This window comes from Ischnura elegans, chromosome 5 (genome assembly GCF_921293095.1).
Source record: "Ischnura elegans chromosome 5, ioIscEleg1.1, whole genome shotgun sequence".
In the NCBI taxonomy this organism is placed as follows: Eukaryota; Metazoa; Arthropoda; class Insecta; order Odonata; family Coenagrionidae; genus Ischnura; species Ischnura elegans.
The window spans coordinates 29,503,139-29,526,445 of NC_060250.1; the positions used below are offsets into that span (position 1 = coordinate 29,503,139).

A 23,307-nucleotide genomic window follows, 5' to 3' on the forward strand; every position below is an offset into this window, starting at 1 on the left:
ATAACAAATAAATAAGTAATACTTAACGAGAGTTCTAAGATACTTTTACCATGGAATGACCACAAAAGATACGTGAATGCCAAGATGTCATGAACATGGAAAGGAAATTGTTCTACTTTTAGGTTCTATAATAGCTGGAAGATATTAGGAGTAGCCATGGGTGTTGGATGGGTTGGGTAATGGGCGATAAGACGATGTTGAAAGGCGCGTTGAAGGGGAAGATGCTGAAAATGCGAGAGACTGGAAGAAAGATTATGAAGATAATGGATGGGATTAAAGGGGTGATAATCATTTAAAGCTTAAGAAGAAGGAAGTTTCACAAGGAGATAGTGGAACGAGATGGTTGGTTGGTAGCTCTACTCTTTGACCTAAATATACCTTAGCTCGTTGCGAATGGAGGTATAGAGGAACAACAACGCCTGGTTAGAGGTGCTGAAATTGAAAATAGGTGCCAATTTGGGCAAGCTGTTTCTGGTTTAAATATGGTTAAAAAGGTTATGTTTTAAAATATTATAGCCTAGTTTTGCTTCTAAGAAGCATCAATAGTGCGAGCATTTTCAGTTCTATCCCGGAAATATTGTAACAATGTATTCTTTGGTGCTTCAAGATTCAGCGGCGAAATATTTAGCTGCCGCAATAATTATGCAATTTTGTAAAAAAATTTCACATCTTTAAAAAAAAGACAGGTCTTGAAATTTAATTCTCTCAGAAGCAGCTCTGGGATAGAAATGGTTAAAAATAAAACTTTTGGCAATCGAAAACTACGATACGTCCATTCATAATAAGTAACAAATTGCAAATGAAAACGTACTGCCAAATATCTATTAAGTGTTTTAAAATTGTTTCAGTTGACGTGCCTAAATGAAGAGAATCTTCATCATGCGTCCGGAACGCTCGGGAAGTAATGTCGAGAATTCTCGCCATCCGTACATAACGAGTTAATAAATTCACAGCTTTACTTAAGGTAAATATTCGTTGTATCCTCCTTTTCTCAAAGTGAAGCTTATAATATGAGATTACGGCTTGTATGTGGGTCAATCTACCCAGTTTCGACTTGATTTTTGGCCCTCGGGTTTCCACCGATTTTGACCGAATTTGGAAAATCGTTTTCACTTTGTTAGAAAAAAACAGTATTTTTGCAAGTCTTGCAACGGTTTCAAAGATATTGTAATTTGGTATTATTGAATTGCAACTTAAGAAAGAGTCTTAGCATTAGACGCCATATCTCAGGATATAAGGAGGATATAAAAGCGTGCAATGTCTCACATGGTAAGAGCTATGGGTGTGCACAAAAACATTGCCGCGTATAAATAGAATAACAAGAGCCAACGCGAGGTGCTTAAGGGAATATTGTACGTATGAGTTCGTTTGAAGTATTTTAGTACCATATTTATTAACTTACGGCAATTTCGGACGTTAGGACGTGTATCATTTCTGTGAATCCTTTGCTAATGATAACACCACAGCAACAATCCCAGCTACATTGCATGCATACAAATTGCATATTATTTTAATGTTAGAGACTATTTCTGAGAATGTTTCCTTTCTTTGCCATGATTCAGTCAAAGTGCTCCATTTACTTGCAGCCATCCAATAGCCTATATCCGCAGAAATACCTTCGATAAACCATTTCGTACTTTTAAAAAATGGGTAAGTGGAGGGACACCAATAAATTCCTTTAAAAAAATTGGCCACAATTTGAGGAAAACAATTCAAATTTTCCACGATGCTGAGGCTCAAAAAGAAAGCCATTACAGCAAACTAAATATGTTTCATCACTAAAGGACATTTTTGAGTTGATACCGAATAGCATTTCCAGGCTACTACGCTCGGAAAGGGCACAAGTGACGGACTACGAGAACATTTTAAAATGAAATAGCGTACATGTCGAAACCTGGGTCGGTCAAGTAAAATTTTGTGAAACATTCAACTCATTGTATCTTTCATAATGTTTCCGGACTACGAGGAGCACTTTTAATGCTAGACGCGTAAAAAACGTGCCAGTCTGAATCGACCTAAATGGTTGACAGATTTAGATTTTTGAGGGGTGTAACGATGCGCAAAATCATGGGTGAAAGGTATGAGCTCTGAGTTAAAGTAAGTAAACTAGGAATATGAGAAGGGTGTTAGAGGATTCCGGGAGGCAACTATTTGCTGCCTTGTAGCTGCTCTGGAAGGTGTTTCCTTTTTCGCAGATATTCCGCGATCAAGGATTACTTATTTTTGAAAATTCTTAGTTGAGCTTTCAAAAGAATTACTTTTCTCTTCTCTCATGCTGATTTAATGCGTGATTATTTTTTGATTTGTGTTTCAATGGAATAGTTTCTGAGGGAAAGTCAGCACCTTAAGTAATAGGGATGCCAAATTTTGTTTTAATGCAATATTTTTCAGCAAATTAGATTTATTATTGACATATTTAAGAAATAAGGTTTGTAATCATCAGGAAAAATAGCTCTTGGCTTAAGAAACTCAATTCTCTTTCCAAACACAAGCGATTTCTGCAGATAATTATGGGGATACACGTTAGGTCCCACTCACGTAAGGAAACATTCTTTATGCATTGCATTAATGTAGTTCTTATTGCATAACCTAACGAATAAGTGGTGATAAAATGGTGATTGATGAGGGCAATTATGTCCAGAAAGGCAATCATTTGATAAAGGAAACAATGTTTCCGTTTGGGTAGCACGCACGTTTTGCCATACATGTTTACCACTACTTTGTTACCAGAACTTAATAGTTAAATAAATGCGGATGAGTGATGGCTATTAGGTGTAATGAATGTAAGATGTATCTCAGAACATAATGAGGAGGTTATAAGAGGAAAATGGATAAAATGAGTCGATAAAATGAGGAAAATCGAAGGAAAATCAACATCACATATTTATGTAGGCTCTAAGACCATTTACTGATGAAAGCAGGAATGCTCCTAAAACTTGCATTTTTTAAGCGGTTCATTAATTTTAACGTAACCATTGGGAAAAAACCACCATTTTATGTAACCCCATTGAATGGCACTAACCACGCTCCTGATTCCACTGCTATGTTAACTTGCCGAAATATATAAGTACATAAATATTAAAAGTTTATGCAAATTTATGGAGTGGAAAATTAACTAAGGTGGGCTGAAATATATCTTTTAAGAACGAACAGAGAAATAAAATTTTCTGTTACCGGTAAATATAGATGATAAATTTCTAAGGTGTCCATAGACGCGATATAAGGATCGGTATACACCCTCAAAAGCTACATATCCAAAAATTGAAGCGATGTATAGGATATTCTATTCCATTAAACGACATAGTTCAGTCTTCTCCGGAATTCAGTCGGGTCAGGATGGACACTGCTGCCAACGTTTCGACGGGCCTCCCCGCCATTGTCATCAGGGTGAAACAGAGAAGACTTCATCAGCAAAATTCAACGGGAAAGCACCATATCCTTCAACATAGTTTAGTTTTATTTAGAAAATATCACAAACAATAGAGGTTTCGCAGAAGTTATTCGATTTTTTATTAGGATTGACAATTTATATTTTAACTATCAACAAATTACAGAAAATTTTATTTATTTTAAAAACTACTATCCCTCAACCATCGCTAATCCAATCAAGTTCCATCAATATGCTTGAATTAGCTTACAAGAGCGTCTCCATTGAAAATGAAACCTTCTTGTGTACTGCAGACAAAAAAGGCTATTAGCTGAGTTATTTATTGTACCATCAGTCTTAGCGGCACCCCACAATTTGCCTCGTGGAATGCTCACCTGAGAGTACATTTTGATGAGTGCTTACTTTCCATATTTTGCCTCTAACTTTATGAATTCTAAAATTCGCGAGAGATTCCTAAGGCAAAAAAAACTTAGATTAAAATATTTTTAGCAAAACCGTGACAATTTGGGAACCCTACACCATTTTTGTTAACAAACTATTTCATTGTTTTTAGAGATAGCATGTAGGGTATAACTAATTCCACAGAAATTCGCAGTGCCTTGCAAAAGAGAATCCCAAAGTCCCAATTTATGCAATTAATGCCAGCCGTATAAATTCAGCCGAAAAAAGGGGTTCAAGTATGACAAATAAAACTCATTCGCCTAGTTTAAAGGAACTGTGCTATAAGCCAGGATATTTAGGTAACGATTCCATAGACTTGCAGCTACCTCGCAATCTACCTGGTGGAACAGCAGGAGACATGGAGAGGCACGGGTGACGTAGGAGGGTTCGTTTTTCCTTACAGTCTCCTTCACCTCACACCCTTCCTTGGGCATAAGCATTAACTCCCACCCCAAGGTTTCAGTGGAAAAGGAAGAGAAATAAGATACGAGGAAGAAAGAGGCACCATCCTACTCCGAGGGATAGTAGCGGATATTTCAGCGAAAAAAAAAAACAAAATAAAATGCTGCGGTAGGAGATGGAAACAAATGGCGCGTGTATACGACAGCTCACGTAATTGGATTATGATTTTTAATGAATTATACACGTCAGGTTGAGTGCTCACTTCCTTGGATATTTTTTTCCCTGACGAAAGACTTACAGAAAATATATAAACATCAGTAAAGGATTGTAGGATTAATGACCAGCTTCAACGCCTACCTCCTCCGCTCGAGTTTAACTTGAAATGATGAAAGGGAAAGTTTTTACATCTTCTTCTGAGCCATTTGTTCTTCTTTATACATTTTCCATTTTTCAAGCTGTGCCAGAGTGAAATCCTTTAGTTACCCCGCACCTCTTAGTTAGTTATACGAAGAGGTAGAGCTTTAAAAAGAGCAGTGTGGATGTGCATGTCTAAATGAAGGAGTGCAAGAATCGCGTTAACTGCTGAGTCGTAGGAAGTAAAGGCAAAAAAATGAATAAATCATATCCTCTGAAGTAGGCACAACTTAAAACCCATACTCTTTGCTTTCCGTTGAACACAATCACAAGACCACCTGGAATTCATCAAAGGAAATTTAAGAACCTTGAGTAACTTCTGTTCTACAGTGCTTAACAAAACTCGTTTGGTGAAGAGCCTCTTCGAAAAGAACTATATGGTAGGACTGAATTTTTGGAACGTGAACGAAGCAATGGAGGGGAACCAGATCACTTGGTCCCGATAGTGGTGAGTTTTCCAGATAATACAATATTTTTTTGAGTCACTTGTGAAAAAACGGAGAGTAAACACGACGATTTCCGCGAACCTCTGCTTAGAAGTACAGACACAATCCAAGATGGGGAAAAATCTTAAACAGTGCTAGTCCATGAAATTCTGCGTCAAAGTTAGGGCACCGCGACAGAGAGGGAGTATCTAGCCTGGCACATGGTTACGACGTAGCCTCATCCCACCTACAGTTACGACCTGGCATCATCAGACTTCTTCCTATTTCCTCAGCTCAAGCGAGACCACAAGGGAAACCGACACAACTCCGTAGAAGACCTCCAAGGAGCCGTGACAACATCTCCGAAAGGGATTCCGGAAAGTGAGCTCCATAAAGTTTAAAAGAGAGCTCCATCCACGCGTAGTGAGAATCGCGTCATATGCGTTGTGTCGAACCAAAAAGGATGCTAATTCATGGACTATTCAGTATTTGTTACGATTCGTTCAAAAAAAAGATTAATTCAATCCTACTAGTCTTTGTTCTTACCCTGTAAGCTTCATGTTACCAGGCATGACACTTGAATTGTAAACTCGTAATAAGCGTCTGTTGATTTGAAACAGTGATATTCATTAGTTCCGAAAATTTCAACTTTATTATGAAGTTTAGCAACATCATCAAGGAAGGTATTTTATTCTGGGAGACTATAAACTATCGTGCTTAAACATTGATTCCAAGGGCAATGTTTGAATGAGTATGCACTTATTAGGTGTAACTAGTAAAAATTAAAGCTAATCTACCTTAATTTGCTATGTTAGTGGCCTATAGTGCCTTATTTGTTGTATTAGGGGTATTCATCTCACTTTCAATTCAAATCTAGTAGGATATTCGAGCTCTACTTCACCTTTCGCTGGCATCCGAGTCTACTTCTTCCAATTCCTTCCAACGTCTTCCATTCGACTACAAGTGGAAACCATTTTTTAATCGACTCAAAATAACCAAAAACCGTAACTAATGTGCATACTAGTTACTAATAAAACAATTCTCTTATTTAAATAGTTGTAATTAATGCTGACTGAAGCCTTTATTCCAAAAAAAAGCAAACAACAACTCCACACTATTTTCTTATCGAAGCCTAGCAGTAGAATACAATATTTCTTTTCGGAAATCGCCTGACATTTGCTGAACTAATAGCAATCGCCGGCTCAATCAATGGAATCTTTTTATAGAACTGAGAAAAGCGGTCAAGGGTACCAATTTCCTTACTTGCATAATAAAAATTACCTAACGAAAAAAATAACACCTATTATCCATAGACTTAATTTTTTTCAAAATGAATCAATAGCCGAGTCGTAATTGAAAAGAAGTAGATGACTTGTCTTGACAATAGTTATGAGGCGTATCGTGTCTAAACATGCCATAACTTAAGTTGGAGAGGTTTAGAAATGAGTAGAATGTATTTGTAAGGCAAAATATTGAAATTATTTATGAAAACGTAAAATGCGTATAAAAAATTTCATAATATTTCATTTGTACTAATCCACAGGAAAACCAGGAAAATACCAACGTCACGGTAAAATGTTTACGAAAAACGCATGCATATTTTCCACCAAAACGGGAATGGGGGAGAATATCGAATTTTATTTGCGCTCCCAACGACGTCAAAATAAGTAGCTTCCACCACTCTATAAAACAAGAAGCAAGTTAAACTGACTAATTGCTTATACATTCGCTAGTTGTTTTCAAAGCATGGATACGAATATAGAGCAACGACAGGTCCACATGGGCATCAACCACCGATAATAGGATTTTACGGTTTCGATATAGCAGTACTAATTGAAGTACGTGACCTTATTTCGAATGTTAAAACGGCCTGAAATTTTTCCACAGTCTGATTTACAAAAAGTTATAAGTTTTCAGTTCAAGTGCAAAACATTTGGTCAAAATAGTTCGTACGATTCATTTATACCTTCATGTGAAATTTGCAAAGAACCTATATGGGAGTTTCATCGGCTGCAGTAGCTCAATTATTCATTAATTACACCAAAAAATCTAAAAAAATATTTTAATTCCCTTCGTGAGCAATGCTCATTGGCATAAATAGGTAAAATAACAGTTTTTAACCGAATTACACTCAGAGGAAATATCATGTATTAAGTATAAAAAGTGTGATAGGTTTGCATCTAGAGAGAGAAGTTCTTCATTGATTACACTTGATTCAATCCACCCCGCCGCGGCCTCTCTTGCTGTGACCCAGAGAGGGAGAGAGAGAGAGAGACCCACGCCGAATTTGTGCCACGCCCCTACCTCGCCCTCCCCTTATTCCACCCACCCACACAGCCACCTTTCCGCCTTGAAGCGCCGCTGAACGTTGCTATCGGATTTTTCGGCAACAGGTGAACGATCAAGGACGTATCAACCTGGATAGTGTAAATCAACACCCGAAAGATTTAACTTCAAAAATTACATAAAAATTAGCTGCGAAGGTGAGCAATGCTAGGATGGGAGAGGGGAAAAATGTTGTTGTATATAAACGGTAGGGTCATATTAGTGCGATCATGCCCATACGAGTACACCAAATTAAAATATATACCATTAAGAAAATTTCAAAGTTTTTTACGTTTATTTGCATTTTAATACCGGTGATTGTATAATAAAAGTTATTATTCGACCTATGTTGCTTACCTCGACTATTTCATACATGAGTGGTGCAGAATCGGCTGAAAAAATCATTAAAATCACGACATTTATCGCCGAAATAGCGTAAAAAGAGAGAATGTGTTGCGGGTTGCCTAAGCTTAACATAAACGGCCCTGGTGCAACCGTAGGATGTCAACCTACAAGAACAAAATTTTTTCTCTGTTCATTTGGTACGTCGGGCTACATTTTGTAATATGTCGAACTTTGACTTTCGAAAAAAGTTGTTTGATGACCGCCCCTAGTGAGCATTGATAGCAAGGTCAGTTGGATAGGTGGTGATTATTTTCTCTCGTGAATATCTGATACGCCGTAGATGGCTAAATCTACTGACAAGTATCCAGCAATTAAATGTTAATAGTTTCTCATACTTCATAATTGCTATTTGAAAACAAAATGCCTTTTTTCAAATAGTCATTTAATTTGGAAGGATATACTTCACATTTGGGAGCAATAAGAGCGATACAATAACCAAAATGCCCAAAAATAGGTATTACGTGTCATGAGTTGAATGGATGAGGTAGATACTTTGAGGAGATCTATTATGAGATACGAAGTGAAACACTTTGCACTTTCCGCATAAAATTTATTAAACTTTAGTCGACATGTTTCTCATAACTGATCTCCACAAAGTATCTGCCTCATTCATCCAATTCATTAAATCAGCCAGCATAGCTGTGTAGGCAAAATTATACAAGAAGTTAACCGTTAAATACAGAATCGCAATGATAAAAATCCATTTTAATAGTGTATGTCTATCAAGGAACTTCATCCCAGTGTAATTTTGTATTTATATTGGTATGGCTTATTTAATGGTTTAGCCTCGAGAATGCTACAGTGCAACAAAACGTGTCGACTGTAGTTTAATAAATTTTATGTGAAAAGTGCAAAGTGTTTCACTCATATCTCATGCCGTGTCTTAATGATACGATTAGCATAGACATTGTATAGATCCGAACTTTTTAATTAAAGTGCAGTGATTCAGCTTACAGCTGTTTACTGTCGAGATTTTAAACAACAACAGAATATCATTAAATATAAGTCTCCGATCGGGAAGGGTAAAAAATGAAAATCCTGCAGCATGATTTTGGAGTCAACTGGCCGTAGATGTCTGATTTCACAATATTCCGGGTAATGGTATCAATCACATCATGTCGGGCTCGCCCAAGCGTAAAAAAATAAACGCAGCCGATATTTAGGGATGAAACTGGTTGCCCGATCACAAGGCTACTAAATCATTACTTAAATTTACGTAGAAAGATACAGGTGGGCTTTAGAATGGACAACAAGTCAGAACCCGAAATGTCAATTTCCTTCAATGTTCAGAGAGAATTTCATTCATGCTAACAAATGGAATAAAATTGAATTAAAATATGAAAGAAGAGTGTCAATATTTATTTCGGCATCGGCACGCTCTGGAACACAGCCAGAAATATCATACGACTGCAGTTACTGCATGTTAGGTATGGCAATGTAGGGAGTACCTATTACTTCCACTTCACTGGTCCAATTTTGCCTCCTTTTCTTGTCCATTACTTTTTTAAAACTAAAGTTGCCGTCTTAAATGCCAGCAGAAATTATCAGATATAATAAAGTATAATAAGTTCAGCCTAAAATCGGACGGACCACGTATTCAGGAGCCAAATCGCCATGTCTCCACCACGATCTGAAGAATGAATCGTTCATTTTCCCAAAACATGTCGTCATTATCGATAAAGTTATGCGGGGGTGAACCCGGAAGAAAGGTTTAGCTAAGACAGTTCACGGAGGCCTAACGTCTAGCAGGCTAAAATCTTGTCATCATTTATACGTCATCGTGCGAAAATGCAGGGAAAACCTACCTTAAAGAATATCCCGTGAGTAAATGCTACACGTTAGATGCAAAGGTTGGATGATGGTGCAAAGGTGAAGGGTTTGTTTATATATCTGGTAAACTTTTTATGATAGTGTAGGCTTTCGCACTAGTCAGAACGGGAGTGATACACGGTCACATTTATTTTTTATAAAGTAATTTTCGGGTGACCGTCAAGAAATTATGATTTCTCACCCTTTAAAGTTGAACCATAGGGTAACCAGATGCAAAAAATATCACCAGTCATTATGTGATGAGTACTTATGAATTTGAATACAAATAGTTACCACATGTAAACGGTAAATATTAATTAGTTAAACAAAATTAGCCACATATTGAACATGATTTTATAACCCATGAAGATGGTAAAAGAGAACAGCGGATGAAAAAATTCGGCTGGACTTGTGTAGGTGAATTCCTCATTACTTAGGCGAGACATTTTTGATATCTAAAATTTCCACCGGCGCGCACTTAAGAGACATCTAGCGGGCAAAATGGAGACTTAGCCAGACCTTCCACGCGACATCAGTGCTCTCGTACGGCAGATTGTGGAACTATGGCGAAGCGAAGAATCTTTTGGCGCGAAAAGCTTCGAATAACAGATGAGAGTGGGGTCTTTAGCACTTCCTTTACGTCACAACCGACGGCGAACTGTCTAATTTTCCATTTTAAGAAAAAAATGAGCTTAAAAAGCACAAGAATAAGATCCTTGTATAAGTAAAAATATTTAAGCTGTGGTATATAAATGATCTGAATTTGAATCGAATAACCCATCGCTAATTGAATCTGTGAATTCAGAGTATAATACAATGAACAACTGTGATCCACTTGCAGGTTTTCCAAACATATATATGTAGGAGGGAGGTTTTTTTACAATCTCCAATCGCTCGGTAAAAACCCCATACAAGCAAAAGGAGGGTACTGAGCAGATAGGGCAACTGCGCGTCCTCGGCACCAATCGCTCAAGTTATTTCTGACCGTAAGTTGTTAGTTTAAGGTTAGTGGCAATCTCAATGAACACATTGTCTCAATTGATTCTCCTGCTAAGTGTACACTGCGGAGCAACTGCCAAAACACTCACCGATTGGCTTCAACATTGACGTGTCTTCACCTTTATGCCGATAAGAGAGAATTTTTGCGTTAACACAGCTGCTCAAAGTGAAACATTACGCCAATTTCCATTCAAAACAAAAGAACAAACATACTAACATCTGGAAGTGCCCTGATCCATGACAACGCCCGTCATCTCAACGTTGATGTAAGCCCAACTGCTCCTTGAGCAATTCCAATGGGCTTTTTTTCGATTACCCACCGTGCAATATCGACCTAGTGTCATGTGATTTCCATCTTCACGCTGAAGTAAAGATGTGGTTTGGATGGAAGCGTTTTCAAACGGGTGATGACCTTCAAGAGAAAGGCAACATTCATTGAAAGTCATTGGCGGCAACATCTTATGAAGAAGGTATAGTAAAGCTTGTCCACAGGGACGACCAAATCCACAATCACCGAGGCGATTATGTTGAAAGTACACCGTAAGTGTGATAAATATTTATCTATGAAATAATTTTCGATCAGTCACTTGGTCTTCTATTCCTGAGCCATCGGAGCTTAAAAAAACGACCCTAGCATAAATCGATCGCTTTACGGACACAATCATGCAATCGAACCCCAAATGCAACGAGATACCTACTAGACAAATTTACGGATTACTATGTGACTTAACTTCGAGTATCCAATTATTTACTCACGGTTTTTACACATTACCTCAAATGATGACAGTTAGTGCATCACTGTCTTCCTAAGCTCATTTATTTAATAAATCTATGCTACTTAGGACGACTAATTACACCAAAAATAAAAAAAATGCTGCAGTTTATTTCCAGCTACGAGTTTACTATAAATTACTACACCGCCAAAACTATTTCATATTCTCATTACCTTCTAATTTTTTGCGAGAATAAAAGTTAGACCTAAGCCTTTCCTCATGAAATTTTTTCTTGAGTCAAAAATATACCCAATATTTTTTAAAATAAACATATAGACATTATTTTAAGAGAGGAATATCCACACCACTTACTTTTACTTCCAGATCCAAATATTCTGGTCATGCGCTTCGAAAAATAAAAATTACCCACACAAATGAGAATAACCAATGAGTTATAAGAATAAAAACATTTCTATAGTCGGAAGTTTGCATTCAATCAGGCCGTATTTACTCCGGTTTATAACACCTAAAACTTAGTAGGCACAAAACAAACGGAAAAAAATCTAGTTAATGAAATTTTTAATCACTAATGGTGAGTGCCTACGTGTTTCCATCTACATTCCTGCGTATTGCATATTATTTGTATGTACGTTTATAAACTAAAAGGATGGCTGCTTTATTATATATCATAAAACGTCGATTTTTCATTTAATTCACAATGACTTTTCTAAATGTAAAGTCTGTGTGGGTTCAACAGAACAGTGATATATAATGAATTCCAATAGACAGCATAGTATCAAAATATGTTTTCAGATAACGATAATCAATGCTTATGTTCAAAATGTCCAATGGTATTTAGTATAGTGTTCAATACTTTGAAGGCTACTAAAACTAAGGGTCAGTTTTATAATTCTATGTCAATTTGTGTCAATGATGAATACCGAAGTTAACGACTTCTACGGTAATGGCTTTAATGGGCCTCATTTTAATCTTCTACACTTTCCTGTGACATTACAGGAAACAATACTCCTGTAAAATATTCTCCATTTTAGGTTACGGCCGTATAAAGTTCTAAATAACGACATGGAATCATTCTATCAAAAAGGGCCTTCAAAGTACCTATGGCCTCTTTAAGAATAATTAGATTTACAGCTGAAAGTTCCTAAACGTATATAGGTACTCTTAAACAGAAGACATACCTACTATCTTTTTCTCTACTTAATATATTGTGTTACATTTTTTGCTGATGAGTCTAGCATGACATGTTTTAATGAATTCAAGGTTTCATCAATTGAATAATCATCACTTTAAAATGATTATCCAACGAATTTGGGCTCATTTTTTTCATTGGGTAGTTCCTTTAAGCATTTCGTCCAATGAAGAGGAGTTCTACGACTGAATAGCCTCTCAGCCTGGCAGTAACTTTGAGTAAAAATGGCGATTCGGTTCGCAACCGCAGAAACACTTCCTCTTCTCCTCGGTGAAAAATCTCCAATTACTCGAAAGTTGTTCGGCTGATGTCGGCAGGACAACTCAAGCTGTTAATTACAGCACACTCGAACGTTGGTCAGAGCCCGTGCCGGGTGGAAGGCAAACTACTCCAAGAGTTCAGTACGATAAGGGGTGACTTGAGTGTCTCTCGGCCCTCGAAAACTTTTAACTTATCATTGAGCACACTATTTTAAGCAACGTTATCGGCGAAGCTTGGCCCGAAAAATTCATAATTTAGCCTTGAGCCCCGGAGGTACGTCAGAGTCTGAATTTTATAAACCGATACAACAGAAATATCTGCGTTAATAGTAGACCTTTTGAAAATCATGTACGTACTGCGAAAGTGGGACTTAAATGGAGACCCTGACTGCGCTTTGTCACAGCTATCATATCACATTAATTACTGCAGTCAAATACGTGTTCTTCTACGTCAATCATATGCAATTAAGCAGCAATATAAAAGCAACCCTTTCCAAATGCTTTCAAATTAGGAATGTGTATTGATCCTTGAGAATAATAATAAAAAATTATCTAGCCTTCATGAACAATATGTGACAAAATTGGGAGATGTTATAAAAAATGCGCATATCCACGGATAGAGGAACGGGAATTGCTCCATTCTTTTACTATATACTCAGAATATACTAATGCGTTGGCGACTTGACTATAAATTGAGCTGAAATGTGAAATGCAAATTGCCTTGTCTGTATTACCTTGACTTTAAACTTAAATATCTCACAGCATCTCATCTTAACATTTTTTTATGTTCCACAAGCCATGGGAATTGATTAATCCTTGCAAAACATCAGCTGCAATATAATTTCCCTAATATAATAACTAATTCACTACACAATCAAACATCCAGAGCTCTTTAACCGTTTACTTTCGTAAACACCAGGGTGTGTTGGTTTATGAAATGGTCAACCATTTTTAATTTAACCTCTCACACAAAAAAATTTAGAAATCATATAATATACGACAGTAACCAGAGTTTTTAAAAATCAATTTCAACTTTGACATTTTGTCCAGATGCAACTTTAAAAACGTGTCAAGCAAATGTTAATTAGCCGTCAGGGGGACCTTAATCAGCATGAATGCCTTCCTTGTAGCTTTGTTATTTACAAAGATGCGAACATCGGTATGTCTTTTTTAAAGGGCACCCTATATTCTTTATTCGTCAATTCATTATCTCTCCCAAGGACTCATTCAAAAATGTAGCACAGTGGACCATTAACATAAACACCGCGTATGGAAAAATGACTGACTCTATAGCGCTTATTGCGGGTATTGGAACTACTCCACTTGCTGACGTTGACGGTGAACATATGAAAGCATAGTAAAATGCACACCAGTCATAAGAAACTCGTCCACAGTAAATGGACGAGTTTATTATGTTTTCATAACGTTGTGTTTATGTTAATGGTCCACTGGGCTACATTTTTGCATAGGTCTTTAGAAAAGGAAATGAATTTCCGAATAAAAAATATTGGGTGTCCTTTAAAAAAGACATACCGATGTTCATATCTTTGTAAATAACAAAGCTACCGGGAAGGCAATAATGCTGTTTAATATCTCCCTGGCGGCTAATTAACTTTTGCTTGACACATTTTTGAATTTGCATCTGGACAAAAAGTTATTTCGGGTGGTCAAGATAAATGGGACACCCTGTATAGCATGGCTGTAGTTAGGATTCATTTCAGAGTGATGCCACAAATTGGCCGACATAATCTAATTCATGGATATAAAAATATACTAGAGCAGTTAAAAATGTTTTCCCAACAAAATTAAAGGGGGTGTGCTATGAGAATGTTAAGATCCAAGATTAAATTCAATTAACTCGGGATAGCAAATTTATCCATTGAATCCATGGTACATTTTAGATCAAAACACTCCATTTTCTTTTCAACAATACATTATTAATTGCGCTTACTATAATCCAGTAGCACTTATAGTCAGTAATCCACACGAATAGACGATCAACTTTAATTATGCTTCCTATTTGTTATACCGAACCATTGCTATTCTTATTTGAAAAATTATCCAAACGGTGATTTATTGCAATACTTGCAAATGTAGAAAATTGGAACAGAATTAGAGTAGGTTCGGTTGACTAGAGTGCTGAATAGAATGACACCTACTCAAATCCAAGTCTAAATACTAGAGAAACAGAGTCAGCATCTCTGTTGAGATTAAATTCGCGCATAACATCTATACAAGGTGGATTATATAAATTTTATCTATTCTTCAGAAATCACGCTCGTAATTATAAGCTTAACTATTCTGTTACCCTTTTTTAATCTAACGTCAAACTAAAATAAAAATGAGGATACTTTAATTAAGGCCATGCTCTGAAACAAAAATTATTTTTCGATACATTCTGGTAATCACACTTCCTTATTCGAGAAATTTTTGCACAGGTTCACCATACTATATGAGCTGGAAGCGTCGCAATATCTTGAAGCATTGACTAAATTATCACAGTAACACCTTCATCATCCAATTGTTCACGACATATTCCCCATCTTCAAAATGGTCATTTAAATACTCCTCGTCCGGGCAACCTATTTAAACAGCAATCTACCTTTCCTTAACTGAATATCTAAGACCTATCCATTGGCACTAATATTTCACTCCAGATTCAAATTTACGAAAGATATTTCACCGCAAAAATCCATAAAACTCACGTTTATCATGCTGAAAAATCGATTGACTTAGCAGGAGTTCAGCCTCGAATCCTCCGGCCAGTGATGCTACTAGCCTCTTCAGTATACCTGAACAGTGAACAAGGGGATCTGCGTTTGAACCTCGGAGAAGCCAAGAATTATTTTGTTGCTAATTGCATCCTTGAAACAAGTAACTTGGCATCCAAGTGCGTGACTTCGTGCTAAGTTACTTCTTATAAGAGATGCTTTAGAATTACTCACGTGAATTGATAGTCGAGGTTTTCAGAGTAGGTAACTAATGTGAACTTCATTTTACCGACCTCTATTAATCAAATTTATCTAGTGGCTCTTTATGGTCCAATACAAAAAATGGCAAGGTAACTTTAATCTAACCTAATCTTAATATCTCCAAACGATGAAGTATTTGAGTGCATGGGACCAAAAATCTACAGCAATCTACTTGATGTACATAGAATAAGGAAGGCGGTGAAGTATTCTTGCACCGTCGACAAATTGGATTTTGGCTCAAGAAAAAATTGCTATATTTTTTAAATCTACCTTGCATTAGTCATATTATCTATTTTGCATCACCGGGATTGCATTATTATTCATTCCTATTTCTAATTTGTACTATTAGTAGTATATTATTTATTTTTCATCATTTGTACTGCATTATTATTTTCTGCCTAATTTCCATCATTATTTTCAATTTTTACAATACATTAATATGCAAACTATTATGTACTATTCATCAATGTTAACAAAGTACATATCATAAGAGGGTTTCCTCAACACAAGTATTCTTTCGAGGCAGCCTAATTTGCAACTTTGGCATGTATATCTTGTTTCAATTCGTAATAGTTGTCAGCAATAAATCCATATATCTATCTATAAAACCTTTACATGAAATCCAAATAACGCCTGAAACTGAGATTGACAGCAGGGGTATCCTGTCCCATGCGACACATCCTCACCATGGCCACGGATTGCTGCGCGAGATTCAATTGTCTCCCGAGATATGTCAATAGCAACGACAAAGCACGACCCTCATGCAGCATCCGGCCTCGTTAGCATGCAAGCCTTCGGGCGACGTATCCCATCGGGACGACTGCAGAGAATGCCTGGGATATGTGGAAGGGGTTGACCGCCGTTCGAGTCATAGCCGATGACCACAAATGCAGTGCGCGGCGGGGGTAGGTACTGATAGTTTCGCGGACTGCCAATTAAGCGCCCCGTAATGGAGTCAGAGGACGGACATTCGAAGGCAAACGAGGCGCAAGGCAGTCCAAATCGAATTATTCCGCCCAATAGGACGCTGGATGGGAGGGCAGAGAACGTCCAATTTTGTTCGAAATGGCAAGTAGTGTCCTCGCTACCTTTGATCGGAAAAAGTTGTCTTTGAGGAGAGCTCTTCTAGATGTTTGACGTGTCGTCAGGTAGTTCATTTGAGGCAGTCATGACCTACTGTTAAATAATGATCTACAATCAGTGCAAATTAATGTACCTGTGTGGTCATTTGGTAATAAAGTTCATTCATCAATTATGCATTAATTTCCTCTCTTAGAAGCAGTACACGAAAGACGAGTAGTAATATAAATACGTGTATGTAAGCATTTTAATTTTTACAGGTCAAAAATGGCTCTCTGATACGTACTAACCTTTACAATTTTAGGAGAAAATAATTAAATCAGGCAATGCACATCAATTTTTTGTTGCGGAGGTTTCAAATGAGTATACATTGTGCACAGATATCATTTCCTGACCAAGTCAGCCTTATTTTTTACCTCCCACTGAATAATGTTTTTTTATACCGTATTCTTGCGGTCAACTGCACTGAGGCACACTGGTACAAAAAGCAAAATACTAATGTTAAAATGACAAATACGATTGATATTGACAGTGAATATATATTCCAAAGAAAAGCAAGCGTAAGAGTCCCTGATTACGACGGTAAATCGTAGAAATCAGAATAGCGTGCATTAATTTCATTACTTTGGTGCAATAAGAGTAATCAACTTCCGAACCAATTTTCTGAAATGTACTGGAAATTTTATTCCGTGAACATATACGTGGTAAATAGTTGCATTCGCAAATGGAACGGTATTTTAGGCAAAAATTAATGAAAAATAGTAGATGAATTCGAACGGTTTCGAAAACAGCTGGTACGCGGAATAGTAGGAAAATGACGTCACAAGTCATACCGAGTAGCTAGTGGATTGTTTATTACGTCATTCGTTGGTGTTGAACTGCAGGAAAAACAACTGCTACGCAAGGTGTGACTTCTGTAGCTCGAAATAAGTGGTTCTTTGTATCGATCAGTAATAATACATGATAAAAACTCCCCAAAATTGGCATTTGTCATGGACCCGAAAGAAAAGAAAAGGCGAAAAGCACGGTTCCGACATGCACGTCAAGATATGAATCTGTCTCCTTCTTCGGTTTTGTTTTGCTGTGTCGATCACTTAAACGGAAACATACCTATACTAAATTGTATTCGAAATCATAAAATTCCAACATTGAGAATTCAAATACCATAATTGTAAACTGAAGGAATAAAAATGCATATCAAGAAACTATATGTCGTGTAGCAATGCATCGTTGCTCCGACTTAGGGATTGATAGATAGTACAGCAAAGCCGTTGACTTTGTATACCTGAATCCAATAAATTTACATAATTGTGCTTAAATATCTTTGTGATAATGCCTATTTCAGTTGGAAGATGACATGGAAAACTTCATGTACCACAAAACAATGGGCGGATGTATTCGTCTTATCAGGGAAGTGTCCGAAAAGTGGCTCTCAGAATTTAATCAAACCTTGTAGTGTTATATTCCTTCGAGGGCTATCCTCGAACAACCTCACACATGGGGTTAAATAACCTATAGTTTAAATGAAAAACGCAGATAACATTAAAAGGTCGAATGTATTCCCGTACCTATAAAGGCCTGGTTATACGGTATATAACACTTACAAGTTAATATGCGAGTTCATGCATGATTTTTGTGGACTGGAACGGAACATATGCGAATGCATGAACCAAATTAGAACAGGTTCTATTTTTATTTCACGCATTCGCAGAACTGGGTTGGTTATACGGTGTATTTTCGTGTTCATCACGCGTTCATACAATTTTACATTAACTTGTACGTGTTTATGTATTATGTAAACAGACCTGACCCAGAGCCATTTTCATGGTAGCCGTTATATTCTATGATTTTCACTGAAAATATTATTTTTATGCGCGTAAATATTTTCCGTGTAGGGAACTGAATGACTTCATGTAGACAGATACACAATTCTATGTAGGCAGGTAAGTGACTGTATGTAGGCTTATACCTAGACTAGGTTATATAAGGTAGTACTCATGCAGGTATGCAATGTCGGCTTTATTAAATTTTCACTACGGTAAAAAAACCTACTGTTTCAATTTATCATAATGACTCGTGCTTCTTAATTGCCCGAATATTTGCCTTGCTACTCCATATAAATATTAACTTCATGTGGTATTCAAACGAATGAAATAAACAATCTCATAAAGAATCTAACGTTAATTAGCTATTTATATATTCAGCACTCATAAGATTCCCTGCACAATCGAAGTAGCTCAGCAGCTGAAATTATTCCTCCTTTTCGTTGTGCGTTAGTGTAGGACTTGCTCCTAATGTTGTGCTCGGGGAAACTAATGCATTAACTATGAAGTTATTTCCCTCCCGCTTCACTTTCATGTACCCTACGGCTGAATCGCCATGCCTCTCTCGAGCTGTTCTGTAAGTAGGCGATTTTGGAAATGGAAATTACTATAACAATATAAGACTACATTGATACGTTAACCTTTATTACTTCTCTTTGCATAACACTTATCATATTTGAAGCACGTATAAGAAACAAAAAAATTAACATAATCACCAACGGTGTACGCCCCTCTTCATTATCACCCCTTTAACCTTGTTGACGTTGAATCTATCGCTTCATCTTTAAAAAAATTGTGAATGGTAAAAATGTACAATGCAGGTAGATTATCGGAATCGCCTATAACATGTAACAATCTTCGTGATAATACCTATCTCGCGTGAAAGCTGTAAACATCCAATGTGTTACAGCGTCTGTCGATAATACATGGGTTGTGTGCAGTGGCTCTTGCGGCAAGGCTCCCGAGGTATGACTTGTGACGTCATCCATCTTCTGCCCAATGAAAAGCCGTTTAGAGGCGCTGATGATTTTAGATTTCCCACAGATTTTCGTATTTTAAATGTTATGTAGCAACTAAATGCGTTATTTTATGCGATATATTTTAAGTTTACTCCCCTTACCATAAGCTAACACATAAATGTAATTATTTTACAATATACATGTTAGTTCACAACCCCATTATATCTAACTTATTGAGTAAACTTTTTTCTCAGACTATGAATATAAAATGGTCGAGCAACCCTTCCCGAAATTAGTTACATGAGAAATTGCAATACTTCCACAGGATTTCTTCGACCACGACGCGTTTCGTGGTTACAAGAACATTATTAAGATCAACAACAGTTTTTTGTTGCGATGTAACTCGTCATGTTCGAATAAACCCTTTGGAAATAATACAATATCTCATTTCACTAATATTATAAACTTCCAATATATCCTGCCACACATCATACAAGATATCCCGACATAAGTTTACACTGAACTTCGCTTGCAAAACCATCCACACCCCTCCCTTGAGTAATTTACCTTTGATGAAGTCCACAGCCATTTCCAGCCCGTAAGTGTCCGAGTCGCAGTCGTCCAGAATATGGGCTCCTAGGGATACTCCGGGCAGGAAACCCTCCACATCCTGCGAGCCCGCACCCGGCTGCTGTGGGTGAGGTACTCCACGGAGCACGTCCAGCGTGTAGAGCATGGCCTCGACGGCCTGCACCCCGCCCTGCGGCATCACGGGCCCGCACCACCAGCCCTTCTCGCCCTCCTTGCCCCCGGAGCCACGCTCGTGTACCATCATCAGGCCCCCCAGAACCAGCTCCCCCTCCACCACCGCCTCCCGCTTCACCGGCCACGCCACGTTCCCTTCCCCCGGTGGCAGAGCCATGCTCCCGCCGCGCGGAGTCTCCGAAGTAGGTGCGGGCGACTTAGTGGCAGAAGGCGTCGCATTAGTAGTCGTCTCTACACTGGGAGATACCGAGGTCGACCCGAGGCCCAAACCGAATTGTGGAGACGATAAATCCGTCAACGTTGTACCGTTCCAAATGCCGTCCACTGGACTGGCACTCGTGCTAGTCCAGTGACTGGTCACGTTGTTTTCAAAAGAAGTACCAATGCTTCCAGCTTCACTCCTGTTGTGCAACTCGAGAATGCTGTCTACGGAGGCGTTAGGGTAGTCAAACTCTTCCGTCACAGGTGGCACTTCCAACCTAGCGGCGGTCGAGACCACTGTGCTCGAAGTCGGCACTAAGTCCTCCATCGAAAAACCATTAGCCTTATCATTTCCAGTCATCAAATCCTCTGGCGCTGCGGGTGATACCCCAATGGATGCCTCGGTCGCAGCACTGGATGTGGACGAATATTTGCTCGTTGTAGTGGTCCCAATAGCAGTGATACCAACAGCAGTGGTAGAGATTGGTGGAACTTCAGAAGACGAAGCAACGTGGTCTACGGGGCTGGAGTGCTTGGTGGATGGAATCAATGAGGATGACAATCCAGGCGTGGCCGTTGGTTCCGTAAGCCGCGATTCTGGCGAAGTAGAGGCTATGGGTTGGGTGATTCCTTGCGAAAACAGCGAAGTCCCTTCACTCGAGGGTCCATGGGTCGTTGCAGGGCCCGTACCAGGGACCCAAGAGAGAAGCAGGGGGACGAGAATGAGGATGCAGTGTAGGGGCCCCATCGGAGGGCCCCTCGTACCGGCCATTCAAGGGCGCCCGAAGTGGACCTCTGGGCCGGGCCGCAGTCGCCGTCGGATACGGGTGGTGGGCTTCATCGCGTTGACGGCCGCACTGCAGACTCGGTAGTTAGCCGTTCGTGCGGCCCGCAAGGGTTGGACGCATACCGGACTTACAGGCTACCATCCATTTCATCGCTGAGTTCTAGAAATAAATAAACAGGCAAACATGATTGCTATAATTCGAGTCACAAAATTCGTGGAGAAAATTTTAACTTTAGGTGGATAGGTAATTATTTATACTCTAAAAAAGGCCAAAATCTTTGAATCCGAATCGAACATACAAATATGAGAAAAAATATCACATGTTCATAAACTTCTAGAGACTTCTTTTATGACACTTTTAGCGTTAAGATTGAACCATCACTACGATTACTGCATTCGGTTCTTTCAATTCTAAATAAAATAAACATAATAATATTTAAGGTTCATCATCCTTCGCTGATTGAGTTCCCATGTAGCTAGCTTACGATTTTAGGGCCCAATTTTAAAAGATAATTTCAATTTTGATAAAATATATACTTGTATTGTAACGCAGAACAAAATTTAAATCCTAAATTTCTCCTCCGTATTAATGCAAAGGCTTTTTATTTCAATCAAATACCAGTGAGTAATTGAATGACTTACTTTTAAGGCGTACTTTGAATATCACATAGAGATTAATGAAAGCTTTTTAACTCAAGCTTGAGCATTTGGTATGATTATCTGACTGCTCATCCGATCCTCAAATGCCGAAAGTAATAAATTATGCACTTTAAACACGTATAACTAACTAACTGTATATGTCAAAGCCAAAATCGCAGCAATATGTTTTAGCAGCGTTGAAATATCAAAGAAAATATCCCTGGAAAACGCATCCTTTGTGACTTTATTAATTATAATTGCAATAATCTTCGTTTTTGTTACTCCTTTTTTCTTTAATTTTTCAAAATGCTGCTGAATTCTCGGGTTAATATCGTACTTAGTCATTAAATTGAATGCTTTATGAAATTACGCTAATTGTGCTTAATTTTTTCCACTCCGTTTGACCGTCGAATTTAAAGGAATATAGATGACTACGCAGACCAATAAAATGTGTCATAGTATTTCCGTTGCACTCGTATTAGAATTTTCCAATAATTTGTTTTATTTTTATCCTCATACCGGGACTAATTACTGGGGTAGTTTGATGTCCAAAAAGCGTTTAGATCACCTAAAATGTGATAGCACATATCATTTGTTTTAATTTCATAAATAAAGCTTACAGTATCTGTATATGCCAAGGAAATGTTTACAGCATTTTGGAATCATGTTTTTGTAGCGAAAATCATACATTAGTGTCTTACAGAGAAATGAAACACAAAAACCTTTGTATATTGGAATTTTCATTTTGATCTAGGATTTTTTTAGATGGATGTCACGAGATACTTGCTGAAAATCGTTATATCCAATTATTCGGATTGACTAATTTGTTTTTCAAATCATTTAACGTCATATACATAGAATTCATAATCATTAATTTTCCTCTGAGCAATCCGTTATTTAATAATTTCGAGAAATCCTTCGAGAATTTGTCCACGGATAATTTGCTTCTTTTAGTGTTCAAATCAATATATGGCTTCAATCATGGTGACTGATTAAATTTTATTTCCCACTGGATATTTTTGAGCTTCATTTCTAATTGGAGAACCTGCTTGAGATGTACGTAGTGAGCACAAGAGTTACCAATAGCTATTTATGTTAACTCCCGTGTTGGTCTGATAGGGGAGGGGGAGGTCTGATAACCATGTAATGTGTTATTGCAGGCAAAAAATCGTCTCTTTCCCTATCAGTTCTTACTTAATTAAAAGGCAATTGATAAGTGTATCACATGACCTCGTTTTCGAGTTCCCGGTATTGGGGACTACATTGCGTCTCAAGCAAAGCGGTGTAATT

At 37.8% G+C, this 23,307-nt stretch overlaps 1 protein-coding gene across 1 annotated transcript in view; it reads right to left on the minus strand.

The window, feature by feature from the left end:
- Positions 1-23,307, minus strand: part of LOC124158644 (metabotropic glutamate receptor 2-like) — a 630,302-nt gene that overhangs the window by 420,515 nt on the left and 186,480 nt on the right. The window contains exon 4 of the mRNA XM_046533848.1: positions 20,193-21,538. Within this exon, the coding sequence (XP_046389804.1) occupies positions 20,193-21,363 (1,171 nt within the window). The 5' untranslated portion in view covers positions 21,364-21,538. The remainder of the gene's footprint in view (positions 1-20,192; positions 21,539-23,307) is intronic.